This window comes from Henckelia pumila, chromosome 1, assembly GCF_033568475.1.
Source record: "Henckelia pumila isolate YLH828 chromosome 1, ASM3356847v2, whole genome shotgun sequence".
Taxonomy (NCBI): Eukaryota; Viridiplantae; Streptophyta; class Magnoliopsida; order Lamiales; family Gesneriaceae; genus Henckelia; species Henckelia pumila.
Window position 1 is genome coordinate 92243593 of NC_133120.1, and position 18271 is coordinate 92261863.

Genomic DNA, 18271 nt, shown 5'->3' on the forward strand with positions numbered 1-18271 from the left:
AAGGACTTGCATAATTTCTCATAGGTTATATTACATATATAAAAATTAAATTCTTACATTTCTTGAAACAAGGTAGAGCTGTCATGTTGAACAAATTTGCGGAGCCTTCGAAACATTGGCAAGAATGGCTGATTCCATCTGGTTGGCAAGTCCCATCGCCGCACCATGCAATATTACAGGCTGAGGCCAAACATATATATATATATGTACTATCATCTTTGTTAAAAAAAAAAAAAAAAAAAATATAAATATAGAATATGCATCAATAAGAATTACGATCGAGAGGATTGAATGGTGGCGGCGGGGGCGGCGGAGGGGGTGGTGATGCCGGACTGGTGCTACCACAATGGAAATCCAATTTGCCTGCAAGTAGACACATCAATCATGTATTCTTTTTCGTCTTATGAAGTGGATAAAATTTTAGATTACGTACTTTAATTAAACTACAAGTTCAAATGTTATTTTTATTTAAATTTTTTGCGTTTCGTAGGATATATCGATCGGTTCAGTCAGTCGATGCTAGCATATGAGCGTTGTCCATATGCTAGATCCAATAGTACATCTTTCTATGCACGCGCAGAAAAGATAGACCGTTAGATAAACCGTTGGGCACTAGCCCAATGAGGTAGTATCGACAAGACCATATCAATCATCAACTTGTGTGTGCGTAGAATTTATATTTATTTTAGTAATGAAAAAAGAAATAGGACTCACAATCTGGGATGACACAAGGTGGTAAGGTGATGAAGCTTAATGTAAACTGCTTCCAGCCTGGGTAACAATTACAATCGAATCCTAGCAATGCGCTTTTGTTCCCAACGCATGTTCCTCTCACACAATCTATTTTTTTACATATATCATCTGCATTCATAACAAAACCACAAAAAAGGACCAAATCGAGTTATCGTGATTGATAATTGAACAAATATCATTATATATATATATATATATATTTTTTATGAACTCGTGATTACGTACCCTGGGCATAGACGGGGGTGTGAAGGAGAATCAAGAAATAGAAAGGGGCGAAGAATAGGATGGGAGCAAAGTTGAAGAATTTGCTTCCCACCATCTTTTGGCTTTTAAGAGACTTGAAGGACAGAGCTATGTAAAAACTGATGGAATATGTATAGACAGGCTTGCACCTCGACCAAGGGAACATGAAATGATAAATTATTATTAAGTCTTTTTGGGATTATTTTGGACATTTGAATTCTAGCCAACCATTTTCGGTTTACGCAAAGTTGATAATCCCAAAATTGTCACAGACTCAAAATTAAAATCGCCAACGATGTTATTGATGTGAATAATATCTACTTATTTTAAATGCTTAGGAGGCGGAGAAAGCCAAGGGACAGAAAATGAGAGAAATCTAATGGACTTCCAATATCGACAAAAATCAACTTTCTTGGTGACATTCAATTTCGAAGGCATCGCCTTTTTTTTTTTTGTTTCTACGATCTTAAGACAAGTTTTTTTCATGTATACGTCTAGAAGACAGCTTTTAAGGTAGAAATAAATATACCATAAACTTCCATCACGGATAAATCATTCAAGATGCGTTCATCTCCAAACAAGAAAAGTAACAGTGGAAACAACTAGCAGAACCAGGAATGAGATATCGCGAAACACCTGAGAAAGAAAGGGGAACCCAATAGTTATTTCAACTAGTGCATGGATCATGCTATGCAGATCCAAATTCCGAAAACCATTTCTCGTGCTTTTCGATATCAGCTGCTGAAACGCTGGGTTGGACCTTAGCTATGGCTTCTAAGAAGTCGCACATTGCAACTGGATCATTTGATATCTCGTCCTTGGACATGTTCTTGATCTCGTCACGAGTCTTTCCTGCTATCTTGCGCCTCATGCCATTTAACGATGCGTCTCGGCAAACATTTGTAAGATCATCTCCACTGTATCCCTCAGTCTTACGAGCCACTTCATCGATGTCCACATCTGCAGCAACCTGGTCAAAGCAGACAAATGCATCAAAGTTGACATGCATTATACGAATTCGTAAAGCATTTGGCCTAGCTTCAACATCCTAATAAATTAGTGAAGTGGCAAACATTTTATTCATAGTTAGCAAATGTTCGTTTTCCTAAAAGGTTTTCACTAGAGCCACATCTTTTTCGGCTCCAAATTAGTAAAGCACACATAAGGTAGAGGCGTAGAGCAATGATCCTTGAGCAGTAGGATATTATACTCATGTGGACTAACTCCGAAAATAAACATCCTTCAAGCCCATAAAGAAATAAGACGATACCTCCACAGTTTTCAGATTGATCCGAATAAGCTCCTTGCGACTTTCAGAATTTGGAAGCGGGATGTATATTCTTTTCTCCAGACGCCTCCTGAATAAATTGTGAACGATCAGATGCAAAAAACAAGTGCTACTTACATGTTGAAAAAGAAATAATAATTGACAAGAGAAGCAAACAACTAGGATGCAACCTCAATGCCTCATCAATATCCCAAGGAAAATTTGTAGCTGCTAAAACCATCACTATCTTGCGAGTACCATCTTCATTGGTAGAAGAGGCATTGACACCATCCACCTGAACTAGAAGTTCAGACTTCACCCTTCTGGATGATTCGTGTTCGCCTGAAGCCCTGAAAGATCGGAAACAGTTTATACAAACGTGAAGGTTCCAAACTAGATGCTACATGGGAAAGTTGATACAATACAAGATGCATGCCATGGAAAACAGGAGATGCAAAGTTCGGCGATAAAGAAAACATTCACACTGGAACCATGATTGAAAGAGGTGTGCTATTTGTTCCATTATCAACACATGGACTTCAAAAATGATGCTTCAAAAACTTAAGTGAACTATAACACATCCATGTAGGAGCGAGATATAAGCAATAAAATGCAGAATTCAATAGGAGATTAGAAAAACGATCATGTTCGATCAAATGAATGAGATGGATTCTTGCACAACTTGCATACTGTACAAAAACGGGTACCAAGATTGCAACCATGCCTGCATTGATGAAAGTCATTTTATCTTACCCTCGAGCATTGCAAAGAGAATCGATCTCATCTATGAATATGGTACTCGGGGCATAAGCCCTTGCAAGATCAAACAAACACCGGACCATTCTCTCACTTTCTCCACGCCATTTTGAAGCCAAGGTAGCAGAAGAAACGTTGAAAAATGTTGTGCCACACTCGGTAGCGACTGCTTTAGCAAGAAGCGTCTTCCCAGTACCTGGTGGACCAAACATGAGCACACCTTTCCATGGCCTCCTAATCCCCTGCAAGCAGATATGTTATAACTTTATAAGGACAAGTTGAACCATGCATGTAGATTTCTCATTTCTCTTGTACCCTTGCATGGAAGAAGACAGATTTTAACAGTGTGTCCACTGAATTAGCAACTTCAAATAATTCTCCCCTCAAACAGAATTCAAAGTTCAATGCCTTCATATGGAAACTTCTAGCTACAGGTAGCAACAAGGATTCTATTAATATTACCAAATTTTGCCCATATAAATTACAGAACAGGAGGTTAGCTATAAATGAAGTTACTACCTGCTTCACACATTAGAGAATATAACAAAACAGGCTAACCCCATATTTCTGAGACTAATAAAACATATAGATTACAGTCCTGTACTTTAGTAAGTTCAAAAAAATTAAAAAAAATGCCACACAAGCATTTCTTCTGCACCAAATTTATTGATACCTGGAAATATTCAGGCATCCAAAGAGGAAGAACTACAGCTTCCTCTAGTAGTCTTTTTGCTTCACTCAGCCCAGCCACATCATCCCATCTAACACCAGGAGTGGTCTCTAAAACATCCCTTTCAAGCATAGCAGCCAAGTCAGAGTCAGGCCCTTCATATTGCACTTTTTTGGGCTTTACATCCTCGGTATCATCACTCTGAAAATCAGAAAAGAAACCACTAAAATACTCGATGAGTCAAACATATTAACAATAAACAATGGCAGAATAGGACAAGATTCTGTATCAAAAGTCAAGATCCCTTAGAATGTATAATCTACTCAATGAATTCCATAAATCTAACTTTTCACATTCTGTATGCGCAAAAAACTAAATGCAACAAAAGAGAGGTTATGTCAAATTCGTAGGTCTAAAGCATTAAAAACTCACAACTTACAGAAATAAGAACTCTGACTGAACTTGCCAAGTAACATTCACCACAGGATGACAAATCAAGGAAATAAAAGCAGTCAATCTAAATAAATAGATGCTGAAAAAACAGCACAAAAGTTAGAAAAATTCCACTGAAGATTAATTAAATGCTATATTAGCGAACATTTTCTTTGTGTTCTGGCATTTATTAGAGCCAAAAAAAAAATCATAGAAATGCTTAATAGATCACTTGAAGAGGGAAATCAACTCAAGCAACCAGACAAGTCATTGGATATGGACAACTCCTTGGCCATGGGTATACAATTAATTTTATACACATATTTGTTAAACTATTAGCTCCAAGCTTGTTAACAAAATTGATTCCAGAACTAAATAAATAACTTGCTAAAACAAGCTTAACGAACAACAGAAGGAGGTTATATACTCAAATCTAGAGAAACAACAAGATATTCTTCATTGAGTGCACATCAAAGGCATCTCAGTCAATTGATGGTTGCATGTGAGTATTTGGTTTATCAATGTCAAACTTATATTCTTTCAATAACCATAGTACTAAGTAACCTGGTATCTCATACCAGATTTATCGATTTACTTAATCGAAACACATTCTGGAATAACAACTTACTACGGAATCTGTTTTCCCAGAGGAGGATTTCCCACTGCCTTTCTTGAGAGCTGTAGATGCTCTAACTCCAGTGTTGGCCTTACTAGAACCACCAGTCCTTCCACCACGGCCAGTTGTTCCTGTTTTTGTGGAACCTCCACGACCCCAAGCACCATCTTGTGGGGACTTCCTCATGCCAATTTGACTATTCCTTGTAGATCTTCTTACTGCAGGGTCTCTCGGAGGTGGCCTCCACACATCAGGGTCATCCATTGGAGCACCAGATGATGTTGGATACTCATCCAATGGTTGGAACACAAAAGATGATTTTGCTGAAATTGGTGGTGAATTGGGTCGCCTTCCTAAAGGAATCTCCCTGAATGACCTTTTCTCAGCATCTAATTGCTTCACAACCTCTGTTTCTTCTGAAATTGCTTTCTTGACATTCATCCATTTGGAACGAAGTAAATGATCGTCAACGGTATTCAAATGCCTAGAGAAAATTTTGGAAGGGAAGGAAGACACAAAGACAAAAATTTTAAACACATTAATTCAGTATAGGAACAGTGTAAAAATACCAAGTATTGTTATTTAAAATGGTGTACCATCATCAGTTTGTTTCAATTACTAGCAAAATTATTACTCACGAAGAAGCAGAAACATCTCTAAGAGCTGAAAAATAGAATGATCGTGCTCTCTGGTTTCTCCTTATATTCTCACCATTCAACTCAAGCATAAAAAACTTCAAAATCTGTATACATATATATACATACTGCTGCTTCCGGATCACCGCATGTGACAGCCACCAACAAGTGGCAGTGAGCAGCTCGGTTTCTGGGCTGGCTCTTGGCGAATCAGTTGATAAGGATGGGACCATGGGAATGCACTAAAGATAATTTCAGCACAGAAATGTGCATAAAGTAAATAAATACAGAAACTAAAATCCCAAAAAGTAACTTCTTTAGCAAAAAAAAAGAAAAAAAAATCCCATTTCACACTCCAGTTTGCTGCATCTTTCTTTCTCATAAAAAAGAGCACAACTCCTCTCCGGATCCAAATCTTAAAGCATGAAACTCTGAATACAACACCGCATAAACACAAGAACAAAGACGGCCCGGAGCAAATTAACTAAAAAAAGATTATCCAAATAAATAAAGAAAAGTACTTGTTAATCTGAGCAATGGCGCCATCAAAGAATATAATTGAAGTATCGTAGAGTCCTTCCACGGCATACTCTCTCGCCAGCTTCAAGTGATCTTGCAACCCCTCAAGCGTGGTGCCCGCCATTTACAAGGTCACCCGAACAAACCCGTCAGAATTCCGAAGGATTTGGATTTGAACTAGAAATAAAGCTTGGGAAAGATATAAAGGGAACGACGAATGGAAATGTAGGCCCCTGCTCGATTTGAATCGCGGGAGTTGGAAGTCGTGGATATTGAACAAGACGACGACGTTTAAACTGTCGTCATGAATTTTGAGAACGAACCAAATTTAAATTCCATTTAAAGTCCTTGGAATTGCGTCAATATACCTTTTTGTCCATTTCTTTCTTTTTTAAAACATAAAAAGAAAACTAAAAGATTATTAAACAACCAAAATACAAATTACAAAGACTAGGATCTTGTGAGATGAGTTATTGTGAAACATGTTAATCTTGGTCATATTTACATTTTAAAACAAAAGGTAAAAATCTTGGAATAAAATATAATTTTTTTTTTTATGAATGAATAAGATTGTGTATAGCTGGAGTTTTTTGGGAAAAAATAATAATAATAACCAAAGGTTCAAATCCAACTGGCGTGTTTGAAAATGAAACTCTCGAATTCAGAACAAAGTCCAGAGACTGTGTTTATCGTGATGTTGGGCTGAATATTGGGCCAGGCCCTGTGGAAATGATGGGCTTTAATATATTTTTAATTGGAACACACATTTATTTACCCGAATCCATGTCTTTAACAATTAATTATCGGGCTCTCTTACAGGAAACCTAAGGCTCCGTTTGGACATATACTTTAAAAACGTTTTTATAAAATTGTTTTTCAAAAAGTTTTTGTAAAATATTTTAAAAGTTATTTTAAGCATAAATATGTGTTTGGAGAACTATTTTATAAAAATGTTTTTATAGTTAAAAAGGTGTTTGGACAACTATTTTAGAAAAATAATTTTAAAGTCAAAAATAATTAATAATGTTTTTGGACAAATATTTTACATAAACTTTTTAATATTATTTTTTCCTATTATTTTTTGTTTGCTATTGAAAGATTTTTCTTTTTTACATTATGTTTGTGATATATTTTATTTTTGTTTTCTTTTTTTCTCATTTAATGTACAATTAAATGTGTAAAATTAAAACATATAAATTTTCAATTAAATTGTAGAAAGCAAAATATATAATTTATAATAATAAATTTTTTATAAAAGAGTGTTAAGTACATAATCTAATGTCATGAACAAATAAACAATACAACCATCATAGGTAACGTAGCAACACAAAAGCTGACCGCAAAATTTACGGAGGACCTAATCAAAACTTTCCCACAAGGAGCTTGATAATCTTTAAGCAATCTTGACAACTACAAGGAAACTCATAACTGGCTAATTTTTGAAAGATTGGAAGAAGCATCGTAATAAATATTGTTGCATGCTTCTGTAAATGCAATCAAAGATTGTTATTGCTGGAAGGTCCACCAGAACAACGAAAACACAATTTTCTCATCGGCCTCCAAAAACGCAAACTGTGATTCCATCAGTGATGTCCCTTTGCTTCGGTTGTCTTGTGAGATCTGGCTTTTGCCTGGCGAAATAGGAAATTGGTAAAGATTAGATCTTTTCGGTCCTTATCATGACATTTCAATCACCATACAAGATAACCATATCATGCACAAAATAAATGTACAAATGCATCCAAACTCCCAAAACTATGCAAATAAACAAAAGATTCGAGCTGATACATCTTGAAAAATAAACAATACATAAAGCAAATGAAAGGAACAAAACCTTGATCATGATACATGGTAAATGATTGTCGAGGCACAAATTAAAGCAGGAAAAAAAAGAAGAAACACTTTATAACCGACGAACATTCATAAAATACATCGAAAATAAACATTTTCAGAAGTCATCAACCCCTAATCAGCTAAGAAAACAACGAGCAGTAAACGAACCGTCTGCTCAATTTCTTTGAAGAATCAAACTCATTACATTTCATATTGAGGGCAGCCCAACACTTTCACGATTTTATTATTCAAGAACTACATAATTTCTATTAAACTGCATGGAAAGCAAAACAGAGATTCGCACAAAAACAGAGATTCGCGCATATTACTAAAGAGAAATAATCTGAACAAATAAAATATTACATTCCAACTACGCCAAAAAGGATCATTTACATAGCATAAATTTGTAAACAAATAAATAATCTCACAGAAAAATAAATGATATCGCCATTACCTTGCTTGCTGATTGATGCGATTATCACAAAATGACTACCCGGGGATGGGTAAATTCCCGAGCGGAAAAGGTAGGTGAAGATACAAAATATATGAATATCTTATCCGTTTGGAGACGAAGTTCTACCAATATTTTTTAGAGAGTAAGTCCATAGCCCTACCTTGCCCCCCAGGATGGGCTTTTATACTCGTCCACCCAGGTCTTCAATGATTACTGGGTATGGCCTTACTGACAACTTTTAGGGTGATAAGATGGTTATCACGTGTGATTTAGACCCCCACAATTTTCGGACAGAGCCCACTCCTTTGGATCGTGTTTAGTAATGATTGAATTTGTGATTTGAACCTGACACACTTCAAATAAACGTGGCCGTTTCCTGGCCCTAAAAATAGAAAGGCCGGGGCCCCACTGGTTTTCCTTTCCTTTCCTAACTTCCGAAGGCTTACTCCGGGAGGTTCAAGCTCCCAGGCCCCTTACCTGGGTCCCAGGCCCCTTACCCGGGTTTTTTTCGATCTCCTATATCGGTCCGGGTGCTAAGGCCTCCCAGGTTAAGCCTTCCTCGTAGATCCCAGGTTACTGCCACCCAGTCCCGGGTTCCTTAATATGTTGCGGTTACACCATCCTCTCGGGTCCATTGTAATATGATATCACCACACTTCCTAAAGATAGTCGGGCTAGGACCTGCTCCGCTGTCCCGAGAAGCTAATACCATCTTCTCGGGTCCTATCCACCCGAGGTATCATCATCCCAGGTCCTATTTACCCGGGATATCTTAATGTGATATCACCACACTTCCTAAAGATAGTCGGGCTAGGACCTGCTCCGCTGTCCCGAGAAGCTAATACCATCTTCCCGGGTCCTATCCACCCGGGGTATCGTCATCCCAGGTCCTATTTACCCGGGATATCTTAATGTGATATCGCCACACTTCCTAAAGATAGTCGGGTTAGGACCTGCTCCGCTGTCCCGAGAAGCTAATACCATATTCCCGGGTCCTATCCACCCGGGGTATCATCATCTCAGGTCCTATTTACCCGGGATATCTTAATTTGATATCACCACACTTCATAAAGATAGTCGGGCTAGGACCTGCTCCGCTGTCCCGAGAAGCTAATACCATCTTCCCGGGTCCTATCCACCCGGGGTATCGTCATCCCAGGTCCTATTTACCCGGGATATCTTAATGTGATATCACCACACTTCCTAAAGATAGTCGGGCTAGGACCTGCTCCGCTGTCCCGAGAAGCTAATACCATCTTCCCGGGTCCTATCCACCCGGGGTATCGTCATCCCGGGTCCTATTTACCCGGGATATCTTAATGTGATATCACCACACTTCCTAAAGATAGTCGGGCTAGGACCTGCTCCGCTGTCCCGAGAAGCTAATACCATCTTCCCGGGTCCTATCTATCCGGGGTATCGTCATCCCGGGTCCTATTTACCCGGGGTATTGTGATATATCCATTCGGGGTATCTACCCGGGAGTCGCTACCCTTACGTCAGCCCTAGACGCTTCGTAGTGCGCCTGTCAGAGAATTTGTCAGGCTCAGATTATTTTGGCCCCTTTTAGTATTTAATCCTCGCGACCCTTCCTTCTTCTTCTCACCGTCTTTCTTCTCGAACTCATTACCCTTTGATTTTCAGCGACTGTGCTTCCAATTCCGTTGTTCGCTTCCTTGCATCCCTAATTCGCTTTAATTCTGTAAGTTTTCTTTCCAATGTCTACAGGTACCTCATCTACCTCTGGAGCGAACGCCAAAGGCTCGCCCAGAGACGAGGAGCCAAGCGGTAGCTCGAGCGATGCTCGCTCCGCTTCTGCGCTGCTTTCCCGACCTTCTTCTTTTAAGCAAGCTTCCCGACTCCCGACTAAGCCTTCCGCTGCTTCTTCCTCTTGCCCCAAGGGAAAAGGCAAACAAAAAGTGAAGAACCCAAAACCCCTATCTTCTGTGCCCTCTTCCTTGGGTTGGTACACTTACCTTCCTAGCACCCTCTCCCAAGGGGCCGCGTAGGAACTTCGTGGCTCAGGGGAAATCCCTTTATCCTACTCCTTATTCCGTCCTCTACCTGGGAGTACTCCTGATACTCCTCCTCTCGGTTGCTACACATTTTTCCAAGACCAAATTCGGAGTGGCCTTCGATTTCCCATTCCTCCTTTCTACCTAGCTGTTGCCGACTTCTTTCAAGTTCCTGTTAATCAATTCCATCCGAACTCCTTCCGAATAATGGCCTCGACCTATATCCTCTTTAAAATGCACAACTTAGCCATCACCCCTCTGATTTTGCACTACTTTTTTTCTTGCCGCTTTAATAAAGGAGCTTTCTCCCTGGCCGCACGGCTGAATGCTCGTTTTCTTTCCGATATCCCCTCATCTTTGAAGGGACGGAAAGAGCGGTATTTTTTTTATTCAACCCCCGGCTCCTTTCACTTTTAGGACCGGGTTCTTATCTAGTCTCCCTCCTCAACCTGAGCTTCCCGAACATTATAAGGTTGAGGAGCCTTATACTCGTAGCTTGGCTTTAGTCAAGAATAGGACATTTTCCTCCCCCGCCTTATTAACGAACGATAACATCATAGCCTACGAGTTGGGCACCCGGGTGGAAGATCCCCTTGACCAGGTGATCAATGCATACGGCGACCCGGGGGCTCAACCTGGTAATGGCTGCTCTCTGACTTTCTTTACACTGCTTTATTATTAATACGTACATGTACTCACACTTATTCCTTTGGTGCAGAGCCATCAGATATGATCAGGGAAGAGTTCGCCCGGCGGGAAGCCGAGAGGAAAGCTGCTAAAGAGAAAACCCAAGCCCAAGCCGAGCGAAGGAAAAAGGCCCGGAGGGAGGAAGAGAGTCCTGTTCATCCGCAAAGTCCTTTGCGTTTACCCACCGTGGTAGTCCCTCCGTCTACAGTGCCGATTCTTTCAGCTGTGCTCTCTCCCCCTTCAAGTGCTGCCGCTGCCGGGACTTCTGTCATGGTGCTATGCCCACTTCGACTTGCTTCCCAAGCCTAGCTATCTTTGTCATCAGAGGACTTGGAAGATGAGGTACCGCTTTCCCATCGTAAAAGGAAAATCGGCCATGTATCCCAGATGATCGACCTGACGGACTCGGAGGACGTCCTGCTGTCCAAGGACCCGGCCTCATCTGCTCTTACTTCTTCTATGTCCCTTCGGGCCTCGGGCTGGGACGCTTCTGTCTCTGCGGGTGACCCCACTTCTCACGCCTGGGGTGACCGAGTGGATTCTACCTCCTGGGGCTCTCGATTTCCTCTGTTCTTATCAGGGACAGCCTCCTCCAAAGTTGCCCAAATCCAAAGCTTGCTTTCCCCGGAAGATCACTCTTTACTGGCAGCTCGTGGTATCACCTCCAAACTATCGGAGGGTGTTTCCCATGCTTATACGGTAAACTCTGCCCTTTAGATACCTGGAAAAAAAAAAGTGCTTGTGCACGTCTTTATTTAATCCATTGGTTTCTTTGGATGCAGGGCTTATGCATGCTGGCCAATGCCCTTGATGAGGCAAACGCTAGTCTTGCCCGAGAGAGCGAGAAGTGCAGCTCTTTTGAGGAGCATATCACTCTGCTTCAATCGCAGGCAGCCGCCCTAAGAGAGACTCATGAAGCGGAGGTTCGATCCCACCGAGAGTCGCTGGAGGGTTTCCGGGCAGATGTGGCGCGAGTGGAGGAAAGAGGGCAGCGTAAACTAGTTGAGATCCAAGATCGCCGCTCTTCCGAGATTCAATCTCTGGAGGCTCAAATAGAGCAAATTACCCGGGAGCTTGGTCAAGTTCGGCAGGAAAAAGACCTGGCTTTGAACGCAGTGAGTGGGCTTCAGGCTTCCGCGGAGGTGATGCAGAACCAGTTGGTAATCGCCCGTACGGAGGCGGATATGCATCATTCTTCAGCTCTGGATGCTGCCCAGGCTTTGGAGGAGCGCTTTGGTACCGAAGCTGAATGGCAGAATTCTTTCCTTTCTTCCAAGGAGTTCGAGCAGACGGTGATGGATAAGTCCTTCGATTTCTTCACCCAGGGCTTTGACCTCTGTTCTGCTCAGTACGAGGCAGCTGGCCTGATGCAGGAAGGAGTTCCAGATCTTAATTTGGCCATTGCTTCTTTACCCTCCGGTCCTGAAAATGAAGGAGAAGGGCCCCAGGAAGGGGTAGATGCCAGCGAAGAGCAGAAATCTCAAGAGGGAACCGACCCCTCGGGTTCTTAGATTTAGGCTATTCATCAGAGCTTTAGGCTTAGGCTCCTAACTTTTATACATGTATATTTTGTTGTTAAGGAAAAAACTTTGTTCTTGATTCGCCTCTTTACTCGAATGATTTTTTCTGTATGCCTGGATAAATCCTCTGTTTTGATATTTTTTTACCATGAGCTTCGAACATGAGGGTGGCCTATTCCCTCGGGCATTTCCGATGCCCGAGCGCCAGGAATCCTGGGTCCTTTTCAAGCCCCAGGCGGCGGGTCGCCTGAGCTCATATTGCTCACGCATTACCACGGGCATTTGAGAACCTGGGTGGGGGATCACCTGGGTTTTTTGGTGCCAGGGTGGCAGATCACCTGGACTTACATGACTCGTGAATTACTACGGGCCTTTGAGCACCAGGGTGGTGGATTACCTGGGTTTTTTGGTGCCAGGGTGGCAGATCACCTGGACTCACATGGCTTGTGAATTACCACGGGCCTTTGAGTACCAGGGTGGTGGATCACCTGGGTTTTTTTGGTGCCAGGGTGGCAGATCACCTGGACTTACATGGCTCGTGAATTACGACGGGCCTTTGAGTACCAGGGTGGTGGATCACCTGGGTTTTTTGGTGCCAGGGTGGCAGATCACCTGGACTTACATGGCTCGTGAATTACCACGGGCCTTTGAGTACCAGGGTGGTGGATCACCTGGGTTTTTTGGTGCCAGGGTGGCAGATCACCTGGACTTACATGGCTCGTGAATTACCACGGGCCTTTGAGTACCAGGGTGGTGGATCACCTTTTTTTTTATTTTTTATTCTGCGTTTACAATAGATCAAAACATACATTTTATTTATACAAACGGCAGAAACATAATTTACAGGCGCATATGTACTTCTAAGGATAATAATACTTAAGATGCAGAGTGTTCCAGGGCCTCTGTAGGAATTTGCCCCGGCTGTCCTCCAAATACCAGGCGCTCCTTCCTATCCTCCGAATTACTTTGTGAGGTCCTTCCCATTTTGCTTCTAGCTTCTTTACCCCTCCTGTCGGGTTAACTTTCTTCAGTACCAAATCTCCTATCTGGAATTCCCGGGTTTTGACCTTTTGATTGAACGCCTTGATTATCCTGCTCCGATAGGCTTCCATTCGAATAGCGGCCCGTTCTTTTTTTTCTTCAATCAGGTCTAACTCTTGCGTCCTGTCCATGGTTTCTCCCTCCTGGTGGGCTCTCACCCGGGGGGAGGTCTGTCCGATTTCCACCGGGATCACGTCCTCGGACCCATACACCAAGCTGAAGGGTGTTTCTCCTGTGGCCGTCCTGGGGGTAGTGCGGTAAGACCATAGCACACCGGGGACCTCCTCCACCCAACTTTTACCAGCACCAAAGAGTCGGGTTTGTAAAGTTTGGATGATAGTCATGTTAGTTACTTCCGTTTGTCCGTTGCTTTGGGGGTACGCCACGGAAGTGAATACCTGCTTTACCATCATCTCTGTGCACCAATCCTTTATTTTCTTTCCCTGGAACTGCCTCCCATTGTCCGAGACAAGCTTCCGAGGTAAACCAAATCGGCAGACAATGTTCTTCCAAATAAATCCCAACACCGCCTCTTCAGTGATTCTCGCTAATGGCTCAGCCTCCACCCATTTAGAGAAATAATCCACTGCCACCAGTAAGAACTTCTTCTGTCCGGGGCCCACAAGAAATGGTCCCACGATATTCATGCCCCACTGATCAAAAGGGCAGGATGCCCACATCGACTGTAACTCCGTCGCTGGCTTATGAGAAAAGTTCCCAAACCTTTGGCATCCTTCACACGTTTTGACTACTTGTCGGGCATCCTGCTGCAGGGTGGGCCACCAATATCCCGCCAATAGGGTACGCCGGACCAAGCTCAGAGCCCCTCCGTGATCTCCGCAATAGCCTTCGTGTATTTCCTGAAGTACATACCCCACTTCTCCTTGGGCTAGGCACCTTAGCAAGGGACCCTGAAAAGATCGCCGGTATAACTTTTCATTAATCAAGGTGAATCGAGCTACCTGCCTTCTGAGCTTCCGGGCATGTGCCTCATCCCCAGGAAGGATTCCTGTCTGCAAGTACTCCACAAGAGGAGCCATCCAGGATCTTTCCGAGGCCTCTTTTTCCCTTCCTTCAATGGCCATCACCGACCCGGTTACTGCCATGAGCTTCCTCGTAGATCCCAGGTTACTGCCACCCAGTCCCGGGTTCCTTAATATGTTGCGGTTACACCATCCTCTCGGGTCCATCGTAATATGATATCACCACTGATGGTCCAAGATCGGATCGTAGCTTGGTTTGAAACATTTAAGTTCAAGCACAAACTCTTATGCATTTTTCTAAACAATGTCGTCATCATAAGATCATATGTACTGTGAGATCACATGAGTTGGGAAAACACTAATCTAATGAACATGTAGCATCGAATATATGCTTCCAAGAATCCAATGACACCAACAATCAAATTAACTACAAGACTCAAACCCCGTTAAGAATCGCAACCCAGACACAATGCAACACATACTTGAAATTATTGATTTCCAATCTTATTCCAAGTTAAAATCCTCCCACTGCCGAACCAGGTTGTTCACATGTGGTTGAAATGGTGAGACGTTAGAATGGGGTACACCTCAAACATTTCTTTTGTCTTAATATTATAAACTACACAACATTTCTGAGTATCTTTGGTACTGAAGGGGATCTAGGAATTTCAAGTTCGGAAATTTACATATCAGAGGTCTCAAATCGAACATGAGCAACATAGTCCACGTCCCAGTGTCTGGATTCATTCCCCAAACATCCATGGAAAGCTCGTAGGATCCACATACCATATACAAGCATACTCAACTCGAACTTCGATCTTTTCAATCAAATGAAGCAAGGAAATCATTTTACGATGAATTAAATAGAAATGAAATGACAAACCTTTCTTTCAGAGATCAAGACTTCTCAATAATAAATAATCAGGTAAGCTGGACTAAATCCCAAAATTTGAAGGCTTGGAGGTGGCGCAGGCGGCGGCGCCGGCGCGGGTTGGGGATCAAAAGGATTGAGAGAAAGAGTTAGGGTTTACGGTCCGCATCGAGATTGAAACAAAATTTTCGAACAAATGACCCACTTGCAACGTGACCCGACCCGTTTGACCTCTGTTGACCCGCGTTTTTATTTTAAAAACATGGAAAAACACCTTTAATTTGTTCTTAAAAAAATTTACTTTCAGAACAATTTTTAAAAAATATTTTCTAAAAACAATTCATAAAAAGTTTACCCAAACACATATTATAAGTTTTTTAAACTTATAAAACACTAAAAACGTTTTTAAAGTACATGTTCAAACGGAGACTAAATCATTTAAATTAATTAATTAATTAATTAGATTATAAAGGATTTTAATTGAAAGGATGTTAATTGTCAATCACATCTCCAGGAGGGTAGAATCCACCTAATTAATTATAGACAAATACTTGTATGAGACCGTCTCACAGATCTAATTTCATGAGACGGATTTTTAACCGGATCAATCCGACCCGCCAGAGCCCAAACTAATTCCCCCAAACTCTCGGCCTGCTTACTGGCATATTCAGCATCTCCGTTCTCTTCAGCTCTCCGCACAAGCCGCCACCATCGCTGGCCACCAAGAATGTCACCACCACCGTCAGCCATCGTGACTTCCGCCACCACCGTTAGCCACCACGACTACCGCCACTTAGGCTCACGGCTTCGAGCCCTGTGTCAAGATCGCAAAAATGGGTACAGATTCAATCACGATCTTGATTTTAAGACTTTCTGTGATGCTTGTTCGCATGTTTCGGTTCTTTTTGGTTTTTTGGGGATTGCTTTTTAATTTGTTGAATTGGAGTATGTTTCGAAGGTTAGTTCTGTTACACTAATCTCAATTTTTCCCCCAATTATTAGGGCTTGTTCATTCTTTTTGAACCCTGATTGCTGATCATGTGCGATTGCATTAGATATAATTAAATCTTCAAGCACTTGATTTTGATTTTTGGGTCTTGCCAAAGTGTGTCCAGCTTCTGAGATTTTTGGCCATGAATGGCAAACACAAAAGAAGAAAACAAGTGCTCGTAGGACATTGTTTTTGTGCAGAAGTAACATTTTTCAAACTGATTTAAAGTACAGTGCACGTACTAGGGATTTTGGAATGCAATGGTGTGTTGATAAGTGAAATGTACTAATTCTAAAATTTATCTGGAATATCTCGATCGAAATTTGGCAGAGCTTCTTTTGATTCTTGGCCTTTGTTAGAGTTCATGTTCCTTTAAAAATTATTGAGGAAATCATTTGCTTGCTAATCTTTATGTTTACAGGTAGTTGTCCCTTTTATTGAATAAATTGGCTTCGAAAGCTGAAGCTATAAGTGTTAATAAAGCAAGCAGGCTGTTGTTTTGTACGATGTTTTAGACCTTCAAAGTTGCCATTTATGCGATGAACCTCCGGAAGCTGAAGAAATATTTGTTGTAAAAGTCACTGCACAATTGTCTTTTGTGATCTTTTAGACCTTCCAAAGGGCCATTTATGTGCTGAACCTCGGAAACTAAAGCTAGCAATAAGCCCCTGCGCTGGGACATATGCCCAATGTGTGGTTGTTTACAGATCCTGTTTAGTAAAATACCTGGAAGTTGTATTTATGTTACTTTTCCATAACGCCCTCTTGTTGCTTTTTTTTCCCTTTCCCTATTCCTCTTACAAAATCGTTTCTACAATTGATCGGTGAATTCAATCACTTTCAAATAGATGGACCAGGTAAATTTTTATCTAGCTTTTGTGTATGTTCTCATTAGTTATTGCTCATAATGGATTGTGATACTCCTGAAAATTGGCTGCAGTATGAAAAGGTTGAGGAAATTGGTGAGGGTACTTATTGAGTGGTGTATAAGGCTCGTGATCGCACAACAAATGAAATAATAGCTCTGAAGAAAATTTAGTTTGGAGCAGGAAGATGGGTTGTGCCTAGCACAGCTATCAGAGAGAGTTCTTTCTTGAAAGAGATACAACATGGGAATATTGTGAGGTACGTAGTGATTATAGTAGTCAACTCAGCTGCTTACTAATCTAGCATCAGATGTATGTTAGTAAAATGAATGTGAGGGCAGGCTGTTCAATTTACATGCATGTGCCATTTCCAACTGACATCGGGATTGCATCTAATTCAACGCAGAAGACAACTTTCAAGTCAGATTAATATTTGTTGGGAGGATGTCTTGATTGAAATGACTGTTCCTTGTATGTTTTTTTATCCGTGCCATGCACCAATACACATTAATACACTATTTGGTTGTAGGATGCAGGATGTGGTGCAGAGTGGAAAACGCTTGTATCTGGTGTTTGAATATTTGGATTTGGATTTGAAAAAACACATGATTCTGGAAATCAAGAAAGCGGAAGGCTAAAAATATTAATTTGTAATATATGTTTATTTGATTAAAAAGTATTATTTGTTAGGTCAAAAGTATTAGTTTCAACGACAAAAGTATTATGTTTTATGTCAAAAAATAAATATTGTCAAAAATATTATTTTCATAATATATGCTTATTTGATTGAAAAGTATTAGTTTTAATGTCAAAATTATTAGTTTTTACTATAAAAGTATTAATTTTTAGTTTATAAGTATTAATTTGTAACTTGTGTTTATTTGAATGAAATTATTATTTTTTAAATCAAAAATATTAAATTCTCAAAAAATGCAAAAATATTAATTTTTAATAATGTTTATTTGATTAAAATGATTAATTTTTTGTCACAAGTTCATGAAATGCATCAAAACCTTTGCAAGATCATTTGCATTTCCTCTGCATCTAAACCTTTGAAAAATTAAAAATATCTCAATATCATAATTAAAAGTTATGAGACAAAAGTAATTTGATCACTAG

At 40.8% G+C, this 18271-nt stretch overlaps 1 protein-coding gene and 1 long non-coding RNA gene across 4 annotated transcripts; one reads left to right on the top strand and one right to left on the bottom strand.

Moving 5' to 3' along the window:
* Window positions 1-796: 796 nt before the first annotated feature.
* Window positions 797-6181, bottom strand: LOC140874581 (katanin p60 ATPase-containing subunit A1-like). Of its 3 annotated transcripts, XR_012148151.1 has the most exons (8): window positions 5894-6181; window positions 4750-5221; window positions 3693-3890; window positions 3017-3261; window positions 2455-2613; window positions 2267-2354; window positions 1633-1966; window positions 797-861 (listed from the first exon to the last, which is right to left on the bottom strand). XR_012148151.1 is itself a non-coding variant. In XM_073277889.1 (7 exons), the coding sequence occupies exons 2-7, from the start codon at window positions 5176-5178 to the stop codon at window positions 1685-1687; spliced, it is 1401 nt and encodes a 466-aa protein (XP_073133990.1). In that variant the 5' UTR covers window positions 5179-5221; window positions 5334-5871; the 3' UTR covers window positions 1443-1684. The 3 variants fall into 3 exon arrangements, 2 of the variants coding, with proteins under 2 accessions (XP_073133990.1, XP_073133988.1); XM_073277889.1 differs by lacking the exons at window positions 797-861; window positions 5894-6181 and adding an exon at window positions 5334-5871 and having other exon boundaries at window positions 1443-1966; XM_073277887.1 differs by lacking the exon at window positions 797-861 and having other exon boundaries at window positions 1445-1966.
* A 9759-nt stretch (window positions 6182-15940) lies between these two features.
* Window positions 15941-17291, top strand: LOC140876379 (uncharacterized). Its single transcript, XR_012148772.1, has 3 exons — window positions 15941-16132; window positions 16708-17143; window positions 17227-17291. It is a non-coding gene; the product is annotated as an uncharacterized lncRNA (long non-coding RNA).
* Window positions 17292-18271: the final 980 nt, after the last annotated feature.

What these genes read in the sequence shown, in the direction of transcription:
- LOC140874581 (XM_073277887.1), bottom strand. Translation starts at nt 6,015, where the DNA reads ATGGCGGGCACCACGCTTGAGGGGTTGCAAGATCACTTGAAGCTGGCG. An exon ending in TCTCTTTGCAATGCTCGAGG is followed by an intron (nt 2,614 to 3,016) that starts GTAAGATAAAAT and finishes CCGATCTTTCAG; the next exon opens with GGCTTCAGGCGAACACGAAT. An exon ending in GATATTGATGAGGCATTGAG is followed by an intron (nt 2,355 to 2,454) that starts GTTGCATCCTAG and finishes CAATTTATTCAG; the next exon opens with GAGGCGTCTGGAGAAAAGAA.